This window comes from Leptonotus elevatus, chromosome 3, assembly GCF_054856555.1.
Source record: "Leptonotus elevatus isolate MCC_2025b chromosome 3, RoL_Lele_1.0, whole genome shotgun sequence".
NCBI lineage: Eukaryota > Metazoa > Chordata > Actinopteri > Syngnathiformes > Syngnathidae > Leptonotus > Leptonotus elevatus.
The window spans coordinates 25,357,776-25,381,602 of record NC_141241.1 but is presented as its reverse complement, the minus strand read 5'-3'; the positions used below and the strand labels follow the sequence as shown (position 1 = coordinate 25,381,602).

General features: G+C 41.0%; 2 protein-coding genes across 4 annotated transcripts; one reads left to right on the top strand and one right to left on the bottom strand.

The window, feature by feature from the left end:
* The first annotated feature begins 276 nt into the window (after nt 1-276).
* LOC147177545 (myoblast determination protein 1 homolog) lies at nt 277-3,210 on the top strand. Its single transcript, XM_086070768.1, is given in 4 exon segments — nt 277-938; nt 1,172-1,244; nt 1,995-2,075; nt 2,078-3,210. Coding segments are annotated over 4 exon segments (789 nt in total). The 5' UTR covers nt 277-398; the 3' UTR covers nt 2,173-3,210.
* Nucleotides 3,211-6,070: 2,860 nt separating this feature from the next.
* Nucleotides 6,071-14,810, bottom strand: LOC147177544 (troponin T, fast skeletal muscle isoforms-like). Of its 3 annotated transcripts, XM_086070765.1 has the most exons (12): nt 14,585-14,801; nt 11,395-11,412; nt 11,153-11,173; nt 10,605-10,623; nt 10,485-10,530; nt 9,250-9,366; nt 9,086-9,163; nt 8,513-8,626; nt 8,317-8,426; nt 8,158-8,248; nt 7,628-7,668; nt 6,071-6,339 (listed from the first exon to the last, which is right to left on the bottom strand). In XM_086070765.1, exons 1-12 carry the CDS (start codon nt 14,784-14,786, stop codon nt 6,300-6,302), a joined length of 897 nt encoding a protein of 298 aa, XP_085926891.1. In that variant the 5' UTR covers nt 14,787-14,801; the 3' UTR covers nt 6,071-6,299. The 3 variants fall into 3 exon arrangements, with proteins under 3 accessions (XP_085926891.1, XP_085926892.1, XP_085926893.1); XM_086070766.1 differs by lacking the exon at nt 11,153-11,173; XM_086070767.1 differs by lacking the exons at nt 11,153-11,173; nt 11,395-11,412 and having other exon boundaries at nt 14,585-14,810.
* Between the last annotated feature and the right edge of the window lie 9,017 nt (nt 14,811-23,827).

Genomic DNA, 23,827 nt, shown 5'->3' with positions numbered 1-23,827 from the left:
ACAGAAGAGGCTACAATGGATTAATTTGCTGTAGATTATTATTATACAGAAGAGGCTACAATGGATTAATTTGCTGTAGATTATTATTATTTATTTTTGTTATGTTCAGTTTTACCTGTGTAAGAATGTTCTACACTTTCTACATGTGCTGTTGCATCCAGACACTATATGCTCATTGGTCAGTCACATCATAGCCCCACCCCTTAAGTGACTGCTACTGTATATAGAGAGTCACCAAGGGTGCACAAGTTAAGTGTGACAGACTGATCCTTTCAAGTTTAGATACGAGCAAACTTTTTGTTAGATTCATTCCTTTTTCTTCTCACTTTGTTCATTTGTTCAGAAAACTAAATTATTTTGGGACTCACCAGAAGAATTTCACATTCCTGTGGAGAAAAATGGATCTGTATGACTTTCCCTTCCCTCTTTCTTCTGCTAGTGATCTCTACGAAGACCCTTTCTTCAACAGCGGGGACGTGAACTTTTTTGACGAACTGGACGGCAAACTGAATAGCGCCGAGCCGCCCAAATCACAAGTTCGTGACAATTATCATCACCATCAGCAAGTCCCAGTTGCGGAAGAGGAAGAAAAGCATGTGAGGGCTCCGTGTGACCTCCACCAGGGAGGGAACTGTCTGCTATGGGCCTGCAAAGCCTGCAAGAAGAAGACAACGCAAGAAGACAGGAGGAAGGCGGCAACAATGAGAGAGCGGCGACGTCTCAACAAGGTCAACAAGGCCTTTGAGACCCTCAAGCGCTGCTCGGCCTCCAACCCCAACCAGAGGCTGGCCAAGGTGGAGATCCTGAGGAACGCCATCGACTACATCGAGTCTCTGCAGGCTGTGCTGAGGGCAAACAGGGACGACAGCTTCTACCCAGTGCTGGACCACTTGAGCCAAGACGTCTCCAGCCCCCACTCCAACTGCTCTGATGGCATGGTGAGTCCAAGAACAGCTGAGAGGCTCATAAAATGGCAACTTGGGCTATTTGGTTTGCTTTCAGTCTGGATTCACTCTGTAATGTTGAAGCGTAGCAACTATTGGAACGATATTCATACTGTCATCATCATCTTTTATGATGTGTCTCTTCCTTAATTGGCAACACAAACAGATGGTGTCATGAAGGTTTTAAGTTCCTCATCTCAAACTGATTGAGAAATGTATGTCTTTAGGTGGGTCTCGTCTCTCCGTGCTCAACCAAAAGTGAAAACAGTGATGCGTCTAACTGTGGCCGAACAACAGAAGGTCAGTTTTTTTTTTTTTTTTTTTTTTTTTTTTTCTGGAGATATACTTATGCTCGTAAACTGTGGCAAGACGTTTGCAAGTTTATCCTGGACAATATCTTTTGTAATTTTGAGCTTTTCTTACAGAATATTTTTTTTGTTTGTTTCATGAACTATGACAATTAATTTGAAAATTTATAATTTTTGATTATTTTTTAAATATATCTTGCTAAGTTTTATATTCATAAGTGTAAAGTTGTAAATTCAAAACCTATTTTTTCCTGTTTTTGAAAGAAATAGAAGTATGCTTTCCATCTTTACTTCTAAAAATAAGAAGGCTGTCAAGTCTTTAAATGGTGTGTTCTCATTTAGGTGTTTTTGATATTTCTTAGTAAGACCCCTGGCAATTTTTTTTTTACCCCTTCCCCCCTTTTTTTCTTCCTCTTTTTTTTTAAACTCTTGTTATTGTGAGGTTGTTGTGTGTAATGACTTGTAAGTTTACTGTGCTGCTTATGTTTTCCATTTTTTGGGTCCTGACTTCAATGTGTTAAATAATTCATTGTAAAAAAATATATATATATATATTTCTGCTGTAATCGACTCATTCATGTTTGTAGGCTTACCTCAGTATACAGATTTTTTTTTAGCAATTTTCTTTTTTAGTGTTTTTTTTTGTAGTAAAAAGGCTTTCTTTTTAGGGTGCCAATTCATCCACATATTCAAGAACTGACATTTTATTCACTTTTTTTTTAATATATATTTTTTATTCCAGATTCAAGCAAGAACGCACCATCCCTCCTCTCCAGTTTGGATTGTTTAAGCAGCATTGTGGAGCGCATCAACACGGATGAGGCTCCCTGGGCGCTGGTGTGGTACCCCGTGGGCCTCAGAACAGCCCTGCAGTCCGTAGAATTACGGAAGAACCGAACAGTATCTCCGAGCCGCTTTGAAACGGATGGACCAAAGGACTATTTTCTACAACAGCAGAAGAGGCTGTAATGAACTTCATTTATAAGTACCACAGTGGATTGGAAGGCATTGTCTCACAGTCACAGCAAGATGGTTCTGTTTGGATTGTGGGTCTGAATGTAAGAAATTTAAGTCCGCATCAATGTTCATTGGATGGCTGAATGAAAAAAAAAAAATAAAGACAAGGGGAAGGGGGAGCACACACCTCCTACCCCCCAGCGAAAAAAAATCTTTATAATAATATGTTGTATGCTCCTCCACTAGTCTAAATTGTGAGTTATGGTGAATATGAATTAAGTAGCAAAATCCAACCTTTTTTATATAACTCGTGGCGGCCATTTTGCCACTTGTTGTTAACTGAAAATGAGATCACAGTTGCTCAGGGCTTCGGTAACAACCAATCACGGCTCACCTGTTTATGAGTTAAGGTCATGTGACTTTCACAAGCTGACTTGTGATTGGTCGTTGCCTGAGCCCCGAGTAACTGTGGTGTCATTTTTAAAATGGCAAAATGGTCCCCACCTGAGGTGGACAAAAACGGGTGGATTTGGCTGCTTTATTAATATTCCATAAATAATATGAATCAGAATACCATGTTTAGACTAGTGGGGCTGCAAAGTACATTTTTGGGTTGAGAGAATGAAAGAGCACTATTTGTTTTTAATTGATGTGTAATTTATGAGTGACATACAGTACATTTATTAAATAATATTTGTCATTTGAAATCTCCATTTTGGTGAATAAAAATACTTACAAGGATGCACTATGGGTTCAAGCTCAATTGAGTTTGCAGTCAGAATTTGTCAACTCCCCTTTTATGGTAAGTGCATGTTACATAATTCTGTCTGAATAAGTGCATGTTACATAATTCTGTCTGAAGCACTCAGAGTAAAGGAATCTACATTTGAGTCTCAACAAATATATAAGGGGCCACGTATGAGTAAATTTTGACTGGTTATTTCCATATTTTGGGCTCTTGAGAAAGAAATCAACCCTCTTTGTGACACACAAATAGCAGATTGACAATAAAACCATACCATACTATACCGCACCAAGGATAATGTCATTTATTAATATGCATTTTTCATAAAAGGTCAGTTTTTGAAGTATTAATATGAAAAAAGCACTAGATTCCATCCTTGTAAAAAAAAAAAAAACCTTTGTCAGGAGCGAAATTGTACCTGCATACTTCAGATGATATTTGTCAAAACGCTCATTGTTTATGTCATAATTACTTTTTTTTTTATTTATTTTTTTTATTAAGAGCTCAGTATTGTTCATTCGGAAATGTCATCATCATTGCTCTTTTTTTTTTTTTTTTTTTTTTTTTAATATATATATATATATATATATATACACATATATACATACATATATACATATATATATACATACATACGTACATATATATATTTTTTTTTTGTGTGTGTGGGTGAGTATGTGTATGTGCGTGCGTGCGTGCGTGTGTGTATTTGTTAGCTCACCAGAAAACCTATTAGAAAAAAAATCTCATACCGTTCACCTAAATCGAACACCAGGAGACCCGAAGGGACCGAAGAAAACCAAGGAAGGTGAAATCCAGCACCGACCAGACACCCCCCACCAGAACTCCTCCCCAGCCCAAGAAACATCCAGACCCCAACAAATCCAAAAAACATAAAATCAGGGAGGCCTCAAGAGACCAACGGAGAGACCGAGAAAAGGAAGGAAGGACAGACGAAGCCGCGTGAGATCCGAGACACCAGCCTCCACCGATTCAATAACCTGAGGAGGAAACAGATTGTGTCTGAGTTTCGGTAGATGCTGGTGTGGTGGATCTGGCATGCATGAAAATCTCCACCAAAGAGGGGAGCCGTCGACCCCCGCCGGAACAGAGCAAGCGCAACACCTCAGGGCCCCCCAGGCCGCGGCAGCGCCAAAGGACGACCCCCGGGCCCCACCAAGGCCACCGGCCGGAGAGCAAACCCAGGAGCAGGAGCGCCCCCCGCCCCAACACGGCCCGCGCCCCCGGCCCAACGCAGCAGGACGGGGCACTGCAGGCCCACCAGGCACCCCACCGGCCCCCAACCCCCGCCCCCCCCACGACCCCCCGCCCCCCATCCACCCCCGCCACCCACCCCAACCCAGCCCCAGCCGCCCCCACGCCCCCAATCCCCCAGACACCCCCCACCCCCAGCACCCCCCACCCCGCAACCCCCACCACCGCCCCCCCCCCCAACAAAGCCACCCCCCCCCCCGACCCCACCCCGACCAACCGGCAGCCCCCCAACCCCCGACCCCCAGCCCCCGGGGACCACCCGCACCCAGGCACCGGCGCCGAAGAGGGGCCGGACAGCGGAGCGGAGAGGGCAGCCGCGCCCACCCCACCCCCCGCCGTGTGGAAGGACGGAACACCGGGGGCAGAAGGGGGAGATGGGGGCACCGGAGGGCGGCCGACACCCCCGAACCCCAGGCCCAGCGGGGGAAGGCCCCGGTCGTCACCCCAGCGTTCTTTGTGAAAATTAACCCCTGTTACTGAGTCCGCCAGCTCGCGGACTGGCGAACTCTACCCCTAAACCGTGAATGTGACCCCACCCAGTGTATATACAAGTGTGTGTGTGTGGTGCATTAAAATTAGGAGCAGGTGAACCGGAGCCGATGGAAATGATATTCCCACGCTCCGATCCACCCGCCACCCAAGCATGTTGCTGAGTGTATGTGGTGCATTAAAAAAAATAGATAGGGCGGGGGGGGGTGGCGACACGGACAGGGGACCGCAGCACTGCTCTATACTGCGGCCCCCAACCGATGGCACCCCCACAAGCCCCCCCCCCACCCACAAGTTGTGTGGTGTATTAAAATTGGAGGGGAGTTGTAGGGTGAAGACGGTGTTTCCACCCTACCCCACCCCCCAAAGTGTGTTATGTGCCCTATATGTCTATAAAAGTGTATTGTGCAAACCTAGTGTAGTGAGTTAAGAGGTGTGACCAGCGGGGCCCCCCCCAACCGGGCGGGGGCAGGAGGCGCACCGGCCCACCAAGCCCCCACCCACCCCACCAGGACCCCGGCGGGCATATGGGACCCGTCCGGCGGGGCGATAGGGCTCGCCCCCCGGATACTGGGTCCCGCCCGAGGTGTCAGGACGCCCACCGGAGCGGGGCGGGCACGACACCAAACCCCAGCCACCCCCGCCGGCCCCCATAGCACCGAGACCCGGGCCATGGATGGAGCCCCCGGCCCAGGGGAGGGGAAGGAAGGCGTACCGGGGAAGGGGAAGGGAGGAGGGAAGGGGACGACAAGAAGGGCAGGGGGCAGCGGCAGGGACGCAAGGAGAGGGGGAGAGGAGGAGGAAGGGCGACGAGGGAGAGGGGACAGGGAGGCGGAGGACGGGCGGGGAGAGGCGAGGAGGGAGAGGCAGCAAGGGGGAGGAAGGGGGAGGGGAGAGGGAACCACTGGGCACCCCGGCGGCCCACAGGCCCCGAACCGCGTCGCCAGGCCCAGAGCGACGGACCGCGCCGGAACGGCGCCGCCCCCGACACCAGGGAAAGCCCCGCAACGCAGCACCCCCCAAGAGACCCAGGGAACGGCCAAGACGCAGCCGCCACCCAGCAGCCAACAGAGGGGCAGACCCGCCCACTCCCCGCCAGGGGGGACAGCACCCACAGAATTAACCCACTGGCATGCCGTGAATCCGAATATCAACCCCTGGTGCCCATCGGAGGTGAATCCGCTCGATCCCATGTCATAATTACTGATAAACACAGCACTTCCTTAGTCATTAATTGCCAAACCATTGCTTAAAGTTTGAAAACTAACATATAATAATGATAAAAGGTAATTTTATTACATTGTATTGTTTGAATTGTAAAACAAATTGATGAATGAGTGAAACAAGCTGAATTATTTCAGATGCAGTATTTATTTTCTGGACAGTCACACCATCTTTATACAAGCACACTGATAAACTTTTGATGTATTGAGTGGAGGCGAATCCATCCAGAAAAAGGTTTGACTAAGCAAACGATGTCCAGTTGTGGTTGTACTGCAGGTTTCTCGTGGGTGTGGTGGTCGCAACGTGCATGGGCAGTGATGGTTCCTCTCCGGCCTGACTGGCACAGACTTCATGTCCTCACTTTCTGCGGCGGCGTGTGGCGGCTCCTTTCTTGCTACTGCAAGGCGCACACACAAAAGGGAAAACGGTGTCAGCTCTGGAAAGCGATTTTGTAATGAGACCTCACTGCATGAATATATGATAAGGTTCAACGAGTACATGTGATATCTCTATTACTTGTCTGTGCACAGTAGCTACTTATTTTACTAAACACCATGTGTCTATAAAAGGAAAAATACACAATAATAATTTAAGAAAATAATAATATTAAGTGGTCATGGGCAAGTACCGATACCAGGTGTTGGTATTGGGCCAATACCAGGCTTTATTTGAAAATACTGATACACACGACATCGGCCGCCCTTGTATGGCCGTTTTACAATCAGGAAATAGAAATGAGAAATTAGAAGAATTGAAAATTGACATTAATTTCATACAATTTTAAGGACAGTGCAATACAGCATTGGGGGTATGTAGGTCTGTCATTGTTTTGGGGGAAATTTTACGTATCAACATACAGCATATTAATTTTAAAGTGAAAATAATATAATTTATTGTGAAAAAGTTTGTGCAACCATGGCATAATCCCTTTAACGCTGACATTGTTGCAAACAAAACATGAGAATGCTCAGGCTGGTCAAGTAATTTTGTATGCTAGGGGTGTCAAAATTAGTGCGTTAATTTTGAGTTAATTTAAATTTTCTTTAACGCCACAAATTTTTCTAATGTGCGTTTAATGACAGCCCCTTACTTGGAAAGCCTGTACTGGGGAAGTCGCCGTCACAATGCAGCAGACACGTTCACGTCAAAATTTAGCAGCAATACATTTAATAATAATGCATATATGTGGAGTCTGGGGTCAATTTGTATTTTACAATTTAAAAAATGTGCTGAATCACCAACGTCTTACAAATACAATTATGCCATCTAGTGGCAGAAAATGACCTCGACACAAATCAATATCAAACTCGTTTTTTTTTACCGTACAGTACATCTTTTTAATTGTAACTAAATTTTATGAATTATTATGATATAAAAGATGCAGCCAGATTACTATTGGTTAAACATTTTTCCACTTTTATGTTAACAAGAGTATGAAAACTCAGAAAAAAATATTTCATTGTACATTTTTTGCACACTTACAACAGATTAATCACGAGTTAACTATTGAAGTCATGCAATTAGTTACGATTCAAAATTTTAATTGCCTGACACCCCTATTGTATACCATTAAAATGGGTAATCTTGGCATTAACATGACTCTTCTCCTTAGCTTCATCAAAATGATTCTGTTGTTTTACATCAATACGTTGCTTGCACTATTTTTTAGAACAATTGTTACTTACTGTTTTTGCAGCTCGTCAATGCGATTTCTGAGAGAGATCACCTGAAAGGCAAGATAGTAAACATTTTAGATACATTTATGCTTTTCTATTGTTTGTTTATGTTTATTTTATAATCTAAAGTGACTTAAATTAAAATCATTTCTACATTTTACTTACTTAAGATTCTGCAGATGTGCCAGAGCGGAAAACTAGTGATGTGATGTTGTATATGATTGATTTTAAAGATTGAATGAATGATTACAATGCATGGAATGTATGTGACAACGTGTTCAAGATCACGCGATTTTCCAGTTGGTCAAGTAAGTCATTGCAGGATTCTTGACAACAGAGGAATGTGGATGTGATGGGAAAAACTGTATCATGCAGATGTGTCACTGCTGGTAAGCTGAAGAAGAGTGCATCATCAACTTTCACACATTGTCATATATTAATCATAATTCTTTCATACTTCTTGATGACGGCTGGTTCACAAAATAAAAAAAAACATATGCAAAATATGAGTAAGATTGTAATCGCGGCTCTTCACAGACCTCGTATCGCTGCCTCTTGAGCTTCTCTAAGTGGTCGTATTTAATCTCCTCCAAGCTGTGCAACCACTCCCACATCTCCTTTGCCTTTTCCCTGATGAACACAAACCAAGTCAATGTTGGTAAAAATTGGACGGGATGGAAATTGATCGCTGAACGTACTTCAGTATGTCGTCACTCATCTCGTCGACAGCCAGAGGTTGGCATCTCTCTGCCAGGACCTTCTTCTTCTTTTCCCTCTCAGTCTGCTTCTTTCCTCTCTTCTGGTCCACCTGTAAAGTCATAGGAATGCTTCACTCGTTATTCTTCACTTGAGATTTGGTGACATTTGAAGAATAGAAAGGATAATCCGACGTACCCGTTGCAGATGGCTGGTGAAGCCTGATCCCATGCTAGAGAGAACGTTCTTCTTCTTCGCTTCATCCTCAGCCTTCCTGTGGGCGTCGGCCTCCTCCTTTCTTATCCTCTCTGCCTGTCACGTTAACATTCGCAATCAGTACAATCGATTAAGTCAAGACCGCCTCAAGCCCTTTTCACACTGCAGTTAGCGAGGCGCAGCACTCCATTGTGAATGTGGTGAGGGGGTGTGATCCCAGGGAACATTTTTTGTGTGTGCCATTTTATGATAAAGTGTAATTGCACATCCACTACAGTAGGTGGCAGTAGGGCTCTGCATTGGTGCCCCAATAACAATTTGATAGACAAATGATACTTTTTATAATCACGGTGGAGTGTTGGTATTTATTTATGTAGGCATATATTTACTTACAAAATATAAACACTGGGTTAAACAAACTCCACTGTCAGTGATGCCACTACTTGGTGTTAGTTTTGTGGCTGACTTTTGTGTTGTATTTCAATAACAAATCTATTAATTGTATTACTTTTCCCCCTGATGTAAACAAAAGGTCCCGAGAGAGATGCTTTGTACCTCCCGTCTGGCTTGACGCTCTTTATCCTTGTCTGATCGAATCCTTTGCTGCTCCGCTCGTTCAGCTCTACGCTTCTCCTGAACACACCAAACAAAAGGCACAGTCACACACTGCGCAAGACGCAACAGCGATGCTGAACCCTCGCGCTTGCGGGACATCTCACAATTCTTTCTTTGAGCGCAATTAAATCCTCTTCCTCCTTCTTCCTGCACTCAAAGTGAGCATCGATCAGCGACTGAAGCTCAATGAGGTCTTTGTTTTGACGTTTCTTCTGGATGTCCTGCATAACACAAACCAAGATGACGCTCTGTACAAAAGATGACTGCAAACCAAGGTGACATAGTTTTCAATTTTTCATTATAGTTGACGTTTTTCTTTTTGACTTTGTTTTTTTTTTTTAATTAATTTTTTTAAAGAAGTTAGTTTTATGAGTTTTTACCGCGGGTTTGTTCGCTTTTATGTAGAAATATTAGTTTTTAGGTTGTTTTTTTTAACAAATGCAAGTTAAAAAAAACTGTCACTTAAAGTATAATGTAATATAGTGTAATAAAGCAAAGTAAACTACAATTCCCCAGCGACTGTTCAATCTTCCTTATGTGTGGAAAAAAAAATCTGATTAAAATAAACCTCCAAAGCTCATGTGTGAAATTAATTGATAACGATGGAAAAAATAAAATAAAATGCAAATGAATATATAATCATCAGATTCAAAGGGATGTGTTTTTGTTTGTTTGTTTCTCAAAAATAGTATTGTGTGTAAATGGGTCAAAGGGAGGCAATAACGTTTTTCCCTTTGGGGCATTAAAACACATTTATGGAATTCACTCCTTTAGCTTCCAGGCAGACACAATGTGGCCAATGGTGGATGGTGTCCTCGACAATTATTCTTTTTAAAAAACAGTTCCATAACTTTTTACCGGCCTTTTTCTGCTTACAGTGGAACTTGTGATCAACTAAGCAATTACTGTCCCGTTGTATAATTGTTTCTTAGTCAAATTCTATCACGTCAAGTCATCAACATATTTTATTGGCACAAAGACAGGGCTTTGGCGCCATCTTGCGGCATGCTAGTGAACTCCAGAAACCACAAAGACAGCGAATGGGTAGTTTTTCTGTGAATAAAAAAGGATAACTTGGATAATGGATATGTTACCCCACAGGAAAAAAAAAAAAATCAGCAAATGGCTACTTTTGTTGACAGGGGGATTTGCGAGTGACAAATTGTGAACCACTGTACAGTGTAAAGTAGTTGGTTATATCTCTGGTGTCTAACCTTTGCGTCCCTTGAGCCCAACAATTGATATGACAAAGAATAATTTCTTTAGATTGTTAACAGAGCTCCATAATAATCTCAACATAGCTAAATCGACTACATGTTGATCAGAAATGCCATCTTACATCAAAGTCGACCTTCTCCCCGTCAGGGATCTTGGGAGCAGTTGGTCTGAAACGAAATAACACAATAAGTAAAACATAGCGAAAACAAAATGTGTCCACAAAAGTCGGAAACTTTCTCACTTGAACTTTGGTTTCTCTTCTGGATATTCGGCACCATAACGACGAGAACAAAAACAGGGAGAGAGGTGAGAGATCACATGGTTAGAGGCTCAAATGTGGAGGAAGATGAAGTCCGACATGTTGGTTAATCAGGGGGAGGATCCATGTAGACAAGCTGTGTTACGTCACAGGGCTGCAAGTGGTTTCCATGGTTGAATGATGTGAGTTTTAATTTTAGAAAAACTTTCCACAACATCGCTGCCAAATTCCAGTTAAGTACCCCAAGTTCATACTCCTAGTATTACCTAATTTATTGAGTTAATTTGGTAAAATTAGTGTGTCAAGGAAAGTTAATCAGTACTACTAATGACCTCAAAAGTTTGACACTCGTTCGACACCAATGAGTCGAATAACAGTTAATAGATGTGCATGGTAAAAACACAGCTAGATTCCCTCAGGGAAAGTTTGTATTGTATAGTTTGATATTATTTTTGCGTTGTCCCGTTCCAACACAGGACAAAATGAAAAACAAGCAAAGCAACAGCGACTCAGCAGGAAATACAAAGTACCATCTTGATCTCCCTCCTCCACTGGTGGGACACATTCATGCAAAGAAGAGAAGAAGCAGAGATGAGTTGTTTAAGCGCAGCTCTGCGTCTTATGACACCTCAGTTGGCTAACGCAGAGATTAAGTTACTTCCGCCTTTCTCTGGAAACCAAGTTGGTGCATGGAATTATTATTATATATTTTTTTAAAGCTTTGCTTACAGAAAAACAAGTATATAAATTAAGATAATCTAGACCAACATACCTTCCTCTTCATAGTCGTCTGCATGCAGCAAGCGTCCAAAGCAAGAGCAGAACAGAAATCATTAGTGATCGGAGTGCTTGCTGCCACTTAACAATGCATGGCTTGTGAGGCCCATTTACCAAACTGGGGTGCTGCATCGTTAGCGGGAGTCACTGCACAGTCCCATGTACAAGACTACATATCCTGTGGAGGCTTTTTTGGATCCATTTTATTGGATCATGGTAGGCTAATTTTGTACTTGCAACATTTCATGAAGTGAAGTTCAATCATATTTGTTGAATCATATTGATCACCGCGGCACATCAGATTTTGTGGTTTCATTTCAAATACAGTGCAGCATTTGACAAATTATCTAAGATTATTACATTTTAGTTTGGATTTGAAGAGGATGTATTTAAATTAGGGTTGTCAAGTGATTGCATTTTTTAATTGTAATTAATCGCATGACTTCAATAGTTAACTCACGATTAATCGCAAATTGTATATCTGTTTTAAATGTACAATAATTTGTTTTCAGAGTTTTCATACTCTTGTTAACATAAAAGTGTGGTGTAGGGAGGGGGGGGGATTAAGCAATAGAAATATGGCTGCATCTTTTAGTCATTGAAACAGTAATTTTATAAAAATTCATAAAATTGAGTTAAAATTAAAAAGATGTACTATACTGTAAAAAAAAACAAGTGTGGTATTGATTTGTGTTGAGGTAATTTTTGTGCCACTAGATGGCACAATTTGCATTCGTAAGACATTGGTGACAGCTCAGTGCATTTTTCTTTTCATATTAAAAGCTGTCTACTCTTTAACATGAAGTAACTTGTGAAATTCTGCACTTTTTTAAAATTAGAAAATACATCTGGAGACCCCAGTCTCCACAAATATATACATTATTATTAAATTTATTGCAAAATTTAGTGTCTGCTGCGTTGCGACTGGAATTCTCTCAGTACACGCTTCCCAAGTAAGGGTCGGTCATTAATCACGGGTTAAAAAGAAATTAAAATGAACACACTAAATTTGACACCCCTAATTTAAATACTATCTGCTTCCCATTTGCAATGTTGAGATCAACACATTAAAGCTCAAGACTAATGCAGTGACTCCCTGTTGTGCGTGATAAATTTACAGAGAGTAGGATTTGAACCACACCAATTTCAAACCATTTAATGCCAACACCCCAGTGTAAATATCATGTTGCAGTTTGCTCATCTACTCACATCAATGACTTTAACAATGGAATAATGAGGAATGAACAAATAGCTTTTACATGATGTCGGAATAAAATGACACGTCATCCAAGGTGTGATGGCCTTTAACAATAGTTCAGCATCAATTTTCAAAATGGTCTCAGTTGATTTCAACACAACACTTTCATTAAAGACCTCGGATGAGATGGGGCAGTTAAATCATGTAAAAGCAGTTGAATTTTTCTTTTCACGCTGAACATTTTATGCACATTTCATAACACACTACTGCTTAAACACGACGGAATGTTTTGGTCTGATTAACACTGATGGTGATGTGAATGCCTTGGAAATGTTTGCTACAGTTCACTCCCCCCCAAAAAAACATTAAAAAGTGCACTTTAGGGTTCTTTTATTAGAACCAGGCTGAAGTGCAAGGTCAAACAGAGTCCTGTTCGCCAGAGTCTACCCACACGTTGAAAATAATTTTTTGTGGACTTTGATAATAGTTATTCAAATGTTTGTGAGGCAGTGATGAAATCTACTGTATTGTAACATCAACGTGCTCCACATTTAACATGTTAATATGCATTTACTGATCTGTACTGTTGTAGCAGTGACAAAGCCGAAGGGGCTTTCACTCACATGCAGTAAATCTTGTATATCATCACTGTCCTGTGAAAAACACTTATGTTTTTATTTTTTACGTTTCTGGGGATATCTGCATTCAGTTACATCTCATAATGGTAAAAATGACAAAAATGACAAAAATGGACATAAGTGTTTTTCACAGGACAGCGACGATATGCACATGATACATGGCTAAATATGCAATTCAGAATAGAATTTGCCTTTTGAGAACTAGATTAATCTATTACGAAAAAAAAAAGAATACATTTCTTTTTTTAAGAATAGGGACACAGCCTCTGGTGAACAGGTCATTCTTTAAATAAAAATACAAAATATTTTTTTTTTCATGATGGTCCAACCACCTAAAATTTCAATCCCAAATCATCAATTTGAGTTTCTTCCATGCATGTTTGTGATTTCACAAAGCACAACAATGCTGCCTGCATGCTTCTACAATGCGAAGGCCATGAATCATGTAGAATGATATCATTTTAGTACCTAGCTATAGTGATTGAAAAATAAGTTTTAAGTTTATGCCATTATTTTCTGGCAACATTTAACCATTTAGTGGGCAAAGGGTTGAAATACTGCATTTTAACGACAGACAATTAATGTACAGTACTTTATAGAGTAAGAGACTTTAATTTAGTCATTTAACAAATGTACATTATTATAAAATTATGAATATATTTTGTTTTTACAACCCACATGTGGTATTTTGTACAACATTTGGATACTCTTTGTTAAGTGTAATAACTCAAAAAGTCATTTATGATTATTATTATTTTTTTACTTTCGATCAGTCGAAATATTCAGTGCCATCAGACCGATCCATACATATGTACTTTTTATTTATTTTTTGTTTTTGATGCCCTCTATAGGCAATAAAAGCAATATTATGCTATGAGTAAAATTATTTATATATATTTATATATATATATATATAATAAAATATTATATAATTCGAATGTGCCGGTACCCTAACGTGCAAGTACCCTAAGGTGACCCAGGCTGCGAGGGCCCTTTATAGCTGCTTGCAGCTCTAGTTATTTTTCTTTCATCTCTATTCTGACTGGCTATGATTAATCACATCATATCACAGTTCTTCTGCCTTTGAGCGATGCGGCTGGCATCTATTTTGAGCTTACTCCAAGTTTGAATTACCATATGCGTTTCCATGCCCTATAAAGAGCTTGAAGTTGCATTGCAACAAAGTAGAAATTGGCCAGTTTACAGTTTATCCCAAAGGTCAAATTTAAAGAACGTATATAATTTGATTGGGTTGGCTAGTGGAGCTGACTATGCTTTGTAGTACGGACTGTCCTAAAGAGCTGAGAGGGTAGCAGGAGAAGGGGGAACAGACTGCCCAGGGCACGTACCTTCCTCCTCACGAACCGGCTCTGGTTCAGGCTCTGGTTCAGGCTCTACCTCTGCTTCAGGCTCTACTTCTGGCTCTGCTTCTACCTGGGCCTCCGCCTCAGGGGCTACTTCTACTTCTACTAGCTCCTCCTGGGCTACGGCATGCACCAAACCGCCAAGGAGAGGGTGTCGGAGGAGGCCATTAATGAAGACCACAGACATGACATAGCCATTAAAAAACAAAAGTGAGAGATTGCTTTAGTTACACAGAAGATGGATTGGTGAGCGAGGGACGGCGCTGCTGGAAAACAAAGAGAGAAACAGATGATGATGACGATGATGATGATCATGATGATGACGATGGGAGTCATTTGAGTATTCACGCAGAAGCCATGGGGAACTTGGTGGAGTGGCAAACTAACTGAAACATTTTCAGGCCTTGAGACAATCTTGTAAAAACATCTCTAATAAAAATTAAATGAAAGTATTTACCATAATCAGTACAATCATTTTAGATTCAAACCCAAAACTACAGATCTATGAGGCAGAAGTGGTAACCACTTAGTCCACCGTGCTGCTTGATTATGTTATATTATATTTATTATAAATTATTTAAACAGACACACACTAATAGATAATTCTATCATTATTCAGATAGTTTCCCACCACCATGACAGTTGTGTGAAAGACACCAATGACAGTTGCACTTATCACATGGCAAGAAAATAAATGTAGTGAGCCTCAGAGCTCAATCCCATTTTTTGCTTAAACATGTGATTTAAAATATCACTCTGAAGTCAGCAGTACACCCTTAACTTGAACTGTTTGACTGACAGCTGTGCGTTAGTTAACGTTGTGGCAAACCAGAAAATCTTAGATTTTCTTTCTATACAGAGACATAAATCGATCTCAGTGCCTGGATATGTATTATTGTTCTTCATTAAAAAAGAAAAAAGAAAACAATAACAAAATAAAAAAATAATGAATACTGGATGCTCTTTGGGATGTGACTGACTAAATGGGAATGTAACAGTTAGGCAAACTTAACCCTCTATGTCGCAACGTGTTGACTTATTCTAGGCTTTGCCACTTAAAAATAAAGTTCAGGAGCCCACTCATTAGATTTGTGATGTGCATACTAAACACCAGATGTCTGTGCCAAACACTTCAACTTAAGCATGGAACTCAGAAGCTAACAAATTAGTGGAGACAGGTCTTCAGAGCTCAGAACTGGTTCAGTCATGTTTACCTTCCTCGTCTTCAGTTTTGCAACATGGAATGGGAAGAAACAAACATTATTTTTTAAAATAAACATCACCTTAACTGTACTGTATACTGTACCACATTAGAAACACCCTTGACACAATGGGCTCTATTTTCGTGAACGGCGCAATGCCTGCACGGCACATGGCCTAAATCTGCGCGGAGGTGGGATAGACCCGGTGTTAGTAATTTTGCAGATAAGTGCAGGCCGGTGGATCTGGGAGAGGGAGTTCTGCACCACTGCGGGAGTAGTCACAGTCAATCATGGCCAATCAAAGAGGCTCCTTTTATTTCCTAGTCACTCGAGTCACTACAGTCTCGACATGGCTGAATTGATACAATGATTCAGAACTTTCGATGCCTGCTCTTCACATATTTACGAATGAAATATGTCTGACATTGAACACACATGCCCAGGGAGCTTGCTACCCTATATGTCTACAGGCCTCACAAAAATCATGTTACAGCAGCTGTCTACCCTGAGCAGGCCCAGTTGCATCTTCAATGACACTCCCACTGCTGTGCCGGCCCACAAGTCTTGGTGGAGACCTGTCTGCCAAATTGGTCAAGGCGCAGCAAGCCTCACCCTGGCCCGAAAACCAGCATCCGCCGGCATTTGCGCCTCACTGCAGTTGTGCTGTCTACGAAAATAGAGCCTCTTGACTTGATAAAATTCCACACAGGTACAGTATGTGTTGGTGTATGTATTTTAGCATCACACAGTATTACAGATCAATCTACTTCTAGCATTGCATTCCAGTCATGTATAATATGGTCAACACTAGGACAGGTGTTGAAATGGGAATATTCTTCAACAAGACAACAAGAAAAATAACAAATTTTGTCAATGTCAAAAGACACTTTCATGCCTGATGTGGACACTGTGTGACAGCTGAAACTATTGTGGTTGCTTGAAAACTCCATCAAACATTCCTGAATGGTTACTTACCCTCAAACTGATCCCTGAAATAAGAACACAAGACAGAAATCAAATTAACATGAAAATACATCTGTCTTCTACACCCACCCCCAAGTTGAAAATCATCAGTCAACGTGTGACTGCAGGGTGTTTAGTGATTGACAACTTGTGATGCACTTACACTTCCTCAGTGTCGGACATGGTGACAGCAGACCTTGCAGCTGAGGGCAAAGACAAAGAGCCTCATGAGACCACAGTGTTGAAATAGCTGCTTCTGCGTCACTTTCAGATTTATTTCTGTATTTAGTCTTTCACAATGTTTTGATGAAAAGGTATAAAAATAACATCTGAGCAAATGTTAAGCAGCCCGACACGTTGCATAGATTGCCGACATTGCCTATTAATTTTGACCGCAGACGATCCTTTAGCTTGCCAGCGGATGGTTACGTTAAAGGTAGCACTGGTTGAGCAATAAACATAACTAAATGCATTAAAGTAAAGCATTTCATATCAACGTTTGCGTATGACATTCAGAATAGTTGTTCAAGTCAAAATATTGGGGGAGTTTTTAAACAACATAAAGTGGTGCAACGATACTGACCAACAACAACTTTAAAAATGAAATGATGCATGAGTGACATATTCAAATGGTGATTACAGCGATGCGTACGTTGAAAAAGTGTCATGACGAATTCTGAATCAGCTGTTAATATCAAGGGAAGAATCCATTTTAATGACTGATAGATGCTCAAGTAATGAAAATTCCCAGCACAAGTTCAATTCTATGTTAAAGTGTGAACATGTTCCACCAGTCTGTGTTGACGCTCAACACCACTTCCAACACCCTTGCTATTTAAATCCAACAGAAAGAAGCGAGAGAGGAAGAGCCCAATTGGAACCAAAGTGTCAGGGTTTCTGCATACTGTATCCAACTGTATCATATTTGATATATAAAAAGTCTGGTTGGATAACTCCTTCACACTTAGCGGTGGGCACAGGTGCAGAGGACTTAAAGGATTAGTCAAGGATCATATTTCTACCCATCAGCTGAGGAGCACAGTCCAAATAGTTGCTTTAATCCTCAGGCTTGGACCAGAGGGAGGATCCTCTGCAGCCCGGCAGCCAATCAGCATCAACTCCCAACAAACATACACTTTGATCAACTTACAGTCGACAGCCGTGTCTTCTTTGTGTTCAGCATTCAGACAGTACATACCTACACATCAGCGCTCTGTATATTTAGTGGACGGCCACTCATTTATTCAGTATGAGAGTATTGAATGCTGAGGAGTATTTCTGAGTCTTTTTGAAACTAAAACTGCAACGGAACAGGTGAGCCTGGGGAGACGCGCATCCTCAGCCAAACTAATTGCAGATATGTGATGTATTTATAGTCCAATACATCAGCGTGACACACATGGAGAGAGAGAGAGAGAGAGAGAGAGAGAGAGAGAGAGAGAGAGAGAGAGAGAGAGAGAGAGAGAGAGAGAGAGAGAAGCCCCCAACCATCCAACAGGACTTAATATATTATTACTGTATCTAAATGTCATATATCACCAAAGTGACAGACGGCTTCCCAGGCCCGGCATTCGTATCAGATTAAGTTCGTTACAGTGACATGCAACAAGAGCAGGATTCAATTTGTGATATTGCAAATGTGCAAGTGATAAATATGCACACATTTTAGTACTTCAACGAAATAGAAAACACTTTCCAGCCTGCTTGTGTAGAAACTGAAACCTGTTGCTAAATCTGTGAACACACATGGATATCATTTGCAGATGTTCAGGTACAAGTGCCCACATTGCTGTCATACAAAAGAGGGGGTTCATTTCAGACCTTGACAGAAACTCAAGAAATACTGTATATAATTATAGGACGGGACTTTAGAAATACATCATGTGTACTATGTGAAATTTGGTACATCAACATGGGAAACAATATTTTAACTGTAATTCTGGTGAGTGTATTTCAAATAAATTCATATCGAGAGACCAGATATCATTGTGCCATGTTTTTAATGATATCAACTTAATTAGCATCACTATCACTAATATTATCTTTTGACTATTATTAATCTGTTAGTAAGAGCAGAAGTAGATTAGTAGTATATACTCATATTAGTTTTTCTTTGATGGTATTCTATTGCTTGAAAGTAATGAAAATAATATGAAAATAATGGTTTATAATGTCCACTAGCGTGCATGAAATCGAAAAAGGTTTTCAATTTAACTGAAAGTTACACAAATTAAAGTTAACCATCACTCAAAAGTGATAAAATGTGTGATAAGAACTGATTGATGAAAAATATTCCCACATGTTTAAATGTTCGGAAATGGAGGCTAGAACTCTCCACAGGCCAGTTTCAAATGTATTCTGTCCTGAATGACATGGTTGAAATCGTTTTGCTGAATGTACACTGTACATGTAGTAAAAAACTGAAATGAAGCATAGAATTAACTTGAAAGTAATTTTCCCCATGTGCCCAGTGCTTACCTTAGGGATGAAGAGAAGCTCCTGTGACGACCAAGATGAAGGTGTGCACAATCTGCAGCTTCTGCTCAGAGAATATGTCCTTGTGTTACAGTGATACTTGAGCTCATCTGGCCCTTATTGGCTGTGGGATGAGAGTGAGGTGTGTGTGTGTGTGTAGGAAATGTGGGGAGGGGGCCAGCCATGACCCCAGAGAAGGAGATGGATGAAATACTGTGGATGGGAGACGAGGGCTCGGGTTTTGGAAAGGAGCAGCTGAGAAGCTTCTGTTGCTAAATTTACAGTGGTTACACATCAGCTTGGCATCCAGACAATGGAGGGAGGGCGAGTGTGTCTGTTTGTGTGGTTGTCAATGTGCGTTTGACAGACACTTCATGAATCAATCCGTCAATCGGTCTGCCAGCCCAGTCAGGGATTGTTAAAATTTAAAGTCAGAACAACAACCCCCAAAATATTTACAATAATATGTTGTATGTAGCCCTACTAGTTAATTAACATAATATTCTGATTAATATTACATTTGTGGGATGTGAATTAAACAGCAAAATCCACCCGTTTTGATCCATCTCAGGCAGCGGCCATTTTGCCACTTAATGTAGACTGAAAATGACATCACAGTTGCTCGGGGCTCAGGTGACGACCAATCATGGCTCAGTTTGCGAAGGTCACGTGACCAAACTTCAACAAACAAACAAACCGCTGAGCCGTGATTGGTCGTTACCTGAGGCCTGAGCAAGTGTCACGTGGGAGGAGTCCGTTTTGAATGGTTTGTTTACAAATAGAAAAAGGAACAACTTTGGACCATCCTTTAATTCATATTTTAGAAAAAACTAAATTAATCATTATATTGTGTTTAGACTAATGAGGCTGCATAAAACATATTATTGTAAAGAACGTTTTTGGATTGACAAAAGTGTATTAGTCAAAGAAGGTGTAAACAGTCTCCTCTTGAATTTCAAAGGCCCAAAAGTCAATGGCAATTGTACGGCTGACATTCTACAGAATATCCATCAAGTAAGAATATGTCATTCTGTTGCATACTAGAATGCCAGCAGAGGCGCTAAGCTCATTGTAGATGCCCACATTGTTTTCACGCTTCAAAATGCTATTTACAGCCGCATTACACATTGTTGCATTCTGTGTCAAGTCAAAGACTCAAATCAAATTAAGCCTATAAAATGTATGCATGTAGATCTTTGCATCCCCCATAAGTGAAATGAAACATAAAAATGGACTGAAAATGTATTTTTGGTGGAGTTGAGGTATTTAATGAATTGCAAAAGCATCCAGGTTTAGTCCAGTCCACCACAGTCTTAGGTCCCCTTTACAACTGGTATTAAAATGGGATCTGTGTCCGGACACGTTATCCAGATAATAACAATCCAATCTTGCCTTTGGGTTTGCACCTGTTATTTTTAATGCATTCTCATTATCCTCATTGAGATCATACTCATATCTCTGTCTTGCAGAGCAAAACCTGCACGTGGTTCTGGACAGTGAATCACTTGTAGACTGCATCAACATTGTAGTCCTGTGTTTTACTGTACCAATTTTTTTATGAGCCAATGTCTGTAACAAATAATTAATTGACACAGTCTGAAAAAATACTTTCTGAATGAGCTGATGTGAAGTATTTGAAATCTCACAGGGGGTGCAACTGCAACCTGGACAATATTGGGGATGCTGTCTTATAATGATTTGCTCTTGAACGGCTCTGCATGAACCGTTTTGTTTTTATTTTTAATACATGTTGGACCCACGTTGCTTCTTGGGCTGTGCACGGGCCCAATTGGTGTAGGCCCGCCCCGGCCACCCAAGGCTCGCCTTCGAGCTTTTCCTCCAGGCCTGGCTCCCGAGTGGGGCCCCGGTGACCTGCATCCGGTCAAGGTAGACCTCCATCCAAAATTGTCACTTATCATAAGGGGTCTTTTGAAGTGCACGTAGGAAGGCAGGATGAGCTAAACAATGCGTTGGTATCTTCCTATGTGCGACTTCAAGGTCTAACCTGGTTTCAACTGGTAAGTGTGCATGTGTGCAGAGAGTTAGGAAGTTTTGTGCCAATGAGGCCTAATCTTGACATATTTCAGTGGTTCTTAACCTGGGTTTGATCGAACTTCGGGGTCCGGTGAGTCAGTCTCATATGATTCGTGATGACACGCAATGGCCATCATTGGCTGCAGGTGATGACACTACATTGCTTTGCCTATCTGTGTTGCAGGGAATTTGGAGCGCTCAGTAGTCGACTTGACTGTTGTGATGGTACATCGTGTGATTTTTTATTATTATTGTAAGCCCTTACTGTGCCAAGCATAAAAAGAAAGTAGTCAGAGGAATATGTGCAATATGAATTCACATGTATAACGGAATGTAATGTGTTCCACAGGGTTCAATTTTGGGCCCTCTGCTGTTTTCATTCTATATGCTGCACCTGGGTTCCATCTTAGCTGTGGTTGTTTTAAAGTGGGATATGAATATAGAGTTGCATTGAGTGATGGGAGTCAGCGTCCTAACTGCATGATTTGCAATGCCAAGTTGAGCAATTCTAGTCCAGCACAACTAGCTATCTAGTACAACTAAAGGAACACTTCCTTAAGATGCCTGGAGATGGGGAATACAAGAACACAGTGCTTTCTGAAATCAAGGTAAAAAAAAGCCAGATTTGATGAAAAGGCCACTCTCCCTGTTCATTTTGTTCGCCAGTAAACCCCTATACCTTTGTCTTGAATTTAAAAAATAAAAATATTATTTTCTAGTGAATAAGGGCCTGCGCATAGGAAACAGGTGGGGATCAGTACCTCCAACAAGGTTAAGAACCATTGATGTATGTACTTGGGGTGGGACTTGATCAAAGATAATTAATCAAGTTAATTATAACTAATTCATCTTTTTTAATCATATACAATTATTTATCCTAAAAAGCAAACGTTTTAAATTTTTTAATTGGATTTTAGTGGACAACTGAATCAAACAACAGACACCGAATTGAATATTTTTATTTCTGGAAAAATGCATTTAATTGTATTTCAGTCAGGGCTGTGAAAATTTAAGAATTTCAGAATTCAATTAATTTTAGTGAAAGAGTTTGAATTTGAATTACAAGAAATTGGAATTGATATTACAACTTCCTGCAGTCCAGAGAAACTTGCTGTCACGTTAGCTGTGGTTGTGGACCCAAAAGCAGGGAAGCAGAGCGAGGAGGCCTGAGGTAAAGTTAGAAAAAAAAGGGGGGGTTATTAATTAAACAAAAACAAGGTGGTGCACATGGTGCCAACAGGAAACAAGAAATTCCTAAATCCAAGCAAATGCATGATGAGGAAATGGCAAGACGTGGGGGAACGACAAAACATGGAAACGACGATGGACCGACAAAGACTCAAACAAAAACAGACCCTAACCCTAACCCTAACCCAAATCCACAAATTCTGACATTACAGCTGTTTTATGTCCACAAATTAATTTATAAAATGAACTTTAATTTACTAGGCTGAGCATGTGGAGATTGTGTGAGTCTGCTTACCTGTACTGCTTCCTTTGTGACACAATACTGCATATACTTACAGCGCCTCAAATGACTGACTTATCAAGTGTATGAATGTTTAAGTTTGAGAATTGATTTGTGAGGTATCAGAAGCATGGGCAGCTCAACCAGTATCAAACACATTATTTAAGGAAATATTTTCCCCATCTTGTGATCAGATCGTTGATTGGAGTAGGCCTGAGAGCTTCAGGATTCTGTTCAGCATCCTCTCCGCTCTGACAATAAATAGTATAATTTGTCTATTAAATTGGTCTAATGACACCTCGTCAGAAGAGGTAATACTCCATCTGCGCTCTCTGACCACTGCCACCTACCGTAGTGGATGTGCAATTACTCTTTTTTTCCTAGTACAGCAAAAATAAATAAATAAATAACTACGTAAATAAATAAATAAATACAATTAAAACATGTTCCCTGAGGTCACACATATCGCACCGAGCCACCCACCCCAGTGGGGCTCACCCCCCCTATTTGAGAAGGACTGTGGTCGAGTGATCCAGAAGGAAGCCAATCCCCAGTGAAAAGCATTCGATACCTAACTTGTAGTTCACCAAGAGTCAACACATTTTCTCTATTCGCTAACTTTTAAGCCTGAATACCAGCACTTGACCAATAGCGGCCTAACAGTGAAGCATGCTGTGCAGGGTATATTTTTCAGCGGCAAGAACCGGAAGACTAGACACGTTTGAGGAAAAAAAAGGAATCCAGGATACTACAGCGTGATGTACAGCTCCGGAAGGCTGTGGACCTCATTCTGAAGAAAATATTTACTTTCCAAAAAGACAACAATCATAAGGACATGACTTAGATAACAAATGAGTGGCTTCGTTCAAGTATGTGAATGTCCTTGAGAGCGCAGACATGAACCAAATGCGACGAGATTTGAAACCTGAACCTCAGAGCTGTGAGGCAGAAATGTGAACCTTTAAGACACCGTGTGTTAAATGCTGCCAGTCTTTACACACTCCTAATATGGGCATGCACTGTCCAAAATGTTGTTTTTAAACTGTAACTCGCACTGTACTGTGAAATACGTCGCCTTCCTCCAGG

What these genes read in the sequence shown, in the direction of transcription:
- LOC147177544 (XM_086070765.1), bottom strand. Translation starts at nt 14,786, where the DNA reads ATGTCTGTGGTCTTCATTAATGGCCTCCTCCGACACCCTCTCCTTGGC. An exon ending in GGGAGAAGGTCGACTTTGAT is followed by an intron (nt 9,367 to 10,484) that starts GTAAGATGGCAT and finishes TGTGTTATGCAG; the next exon opens with GACATCCAGAAGAAACGTCA. An exon ending in ATTGACGAGCTGCAAAAACA is followed by an intron (nt 6,340 to 7,627) that starts GTAAGTAACAAT and finishes TGCGCCTTGCAG; the next exon opens with TAGCAAGAAAGGAGCCGCCA.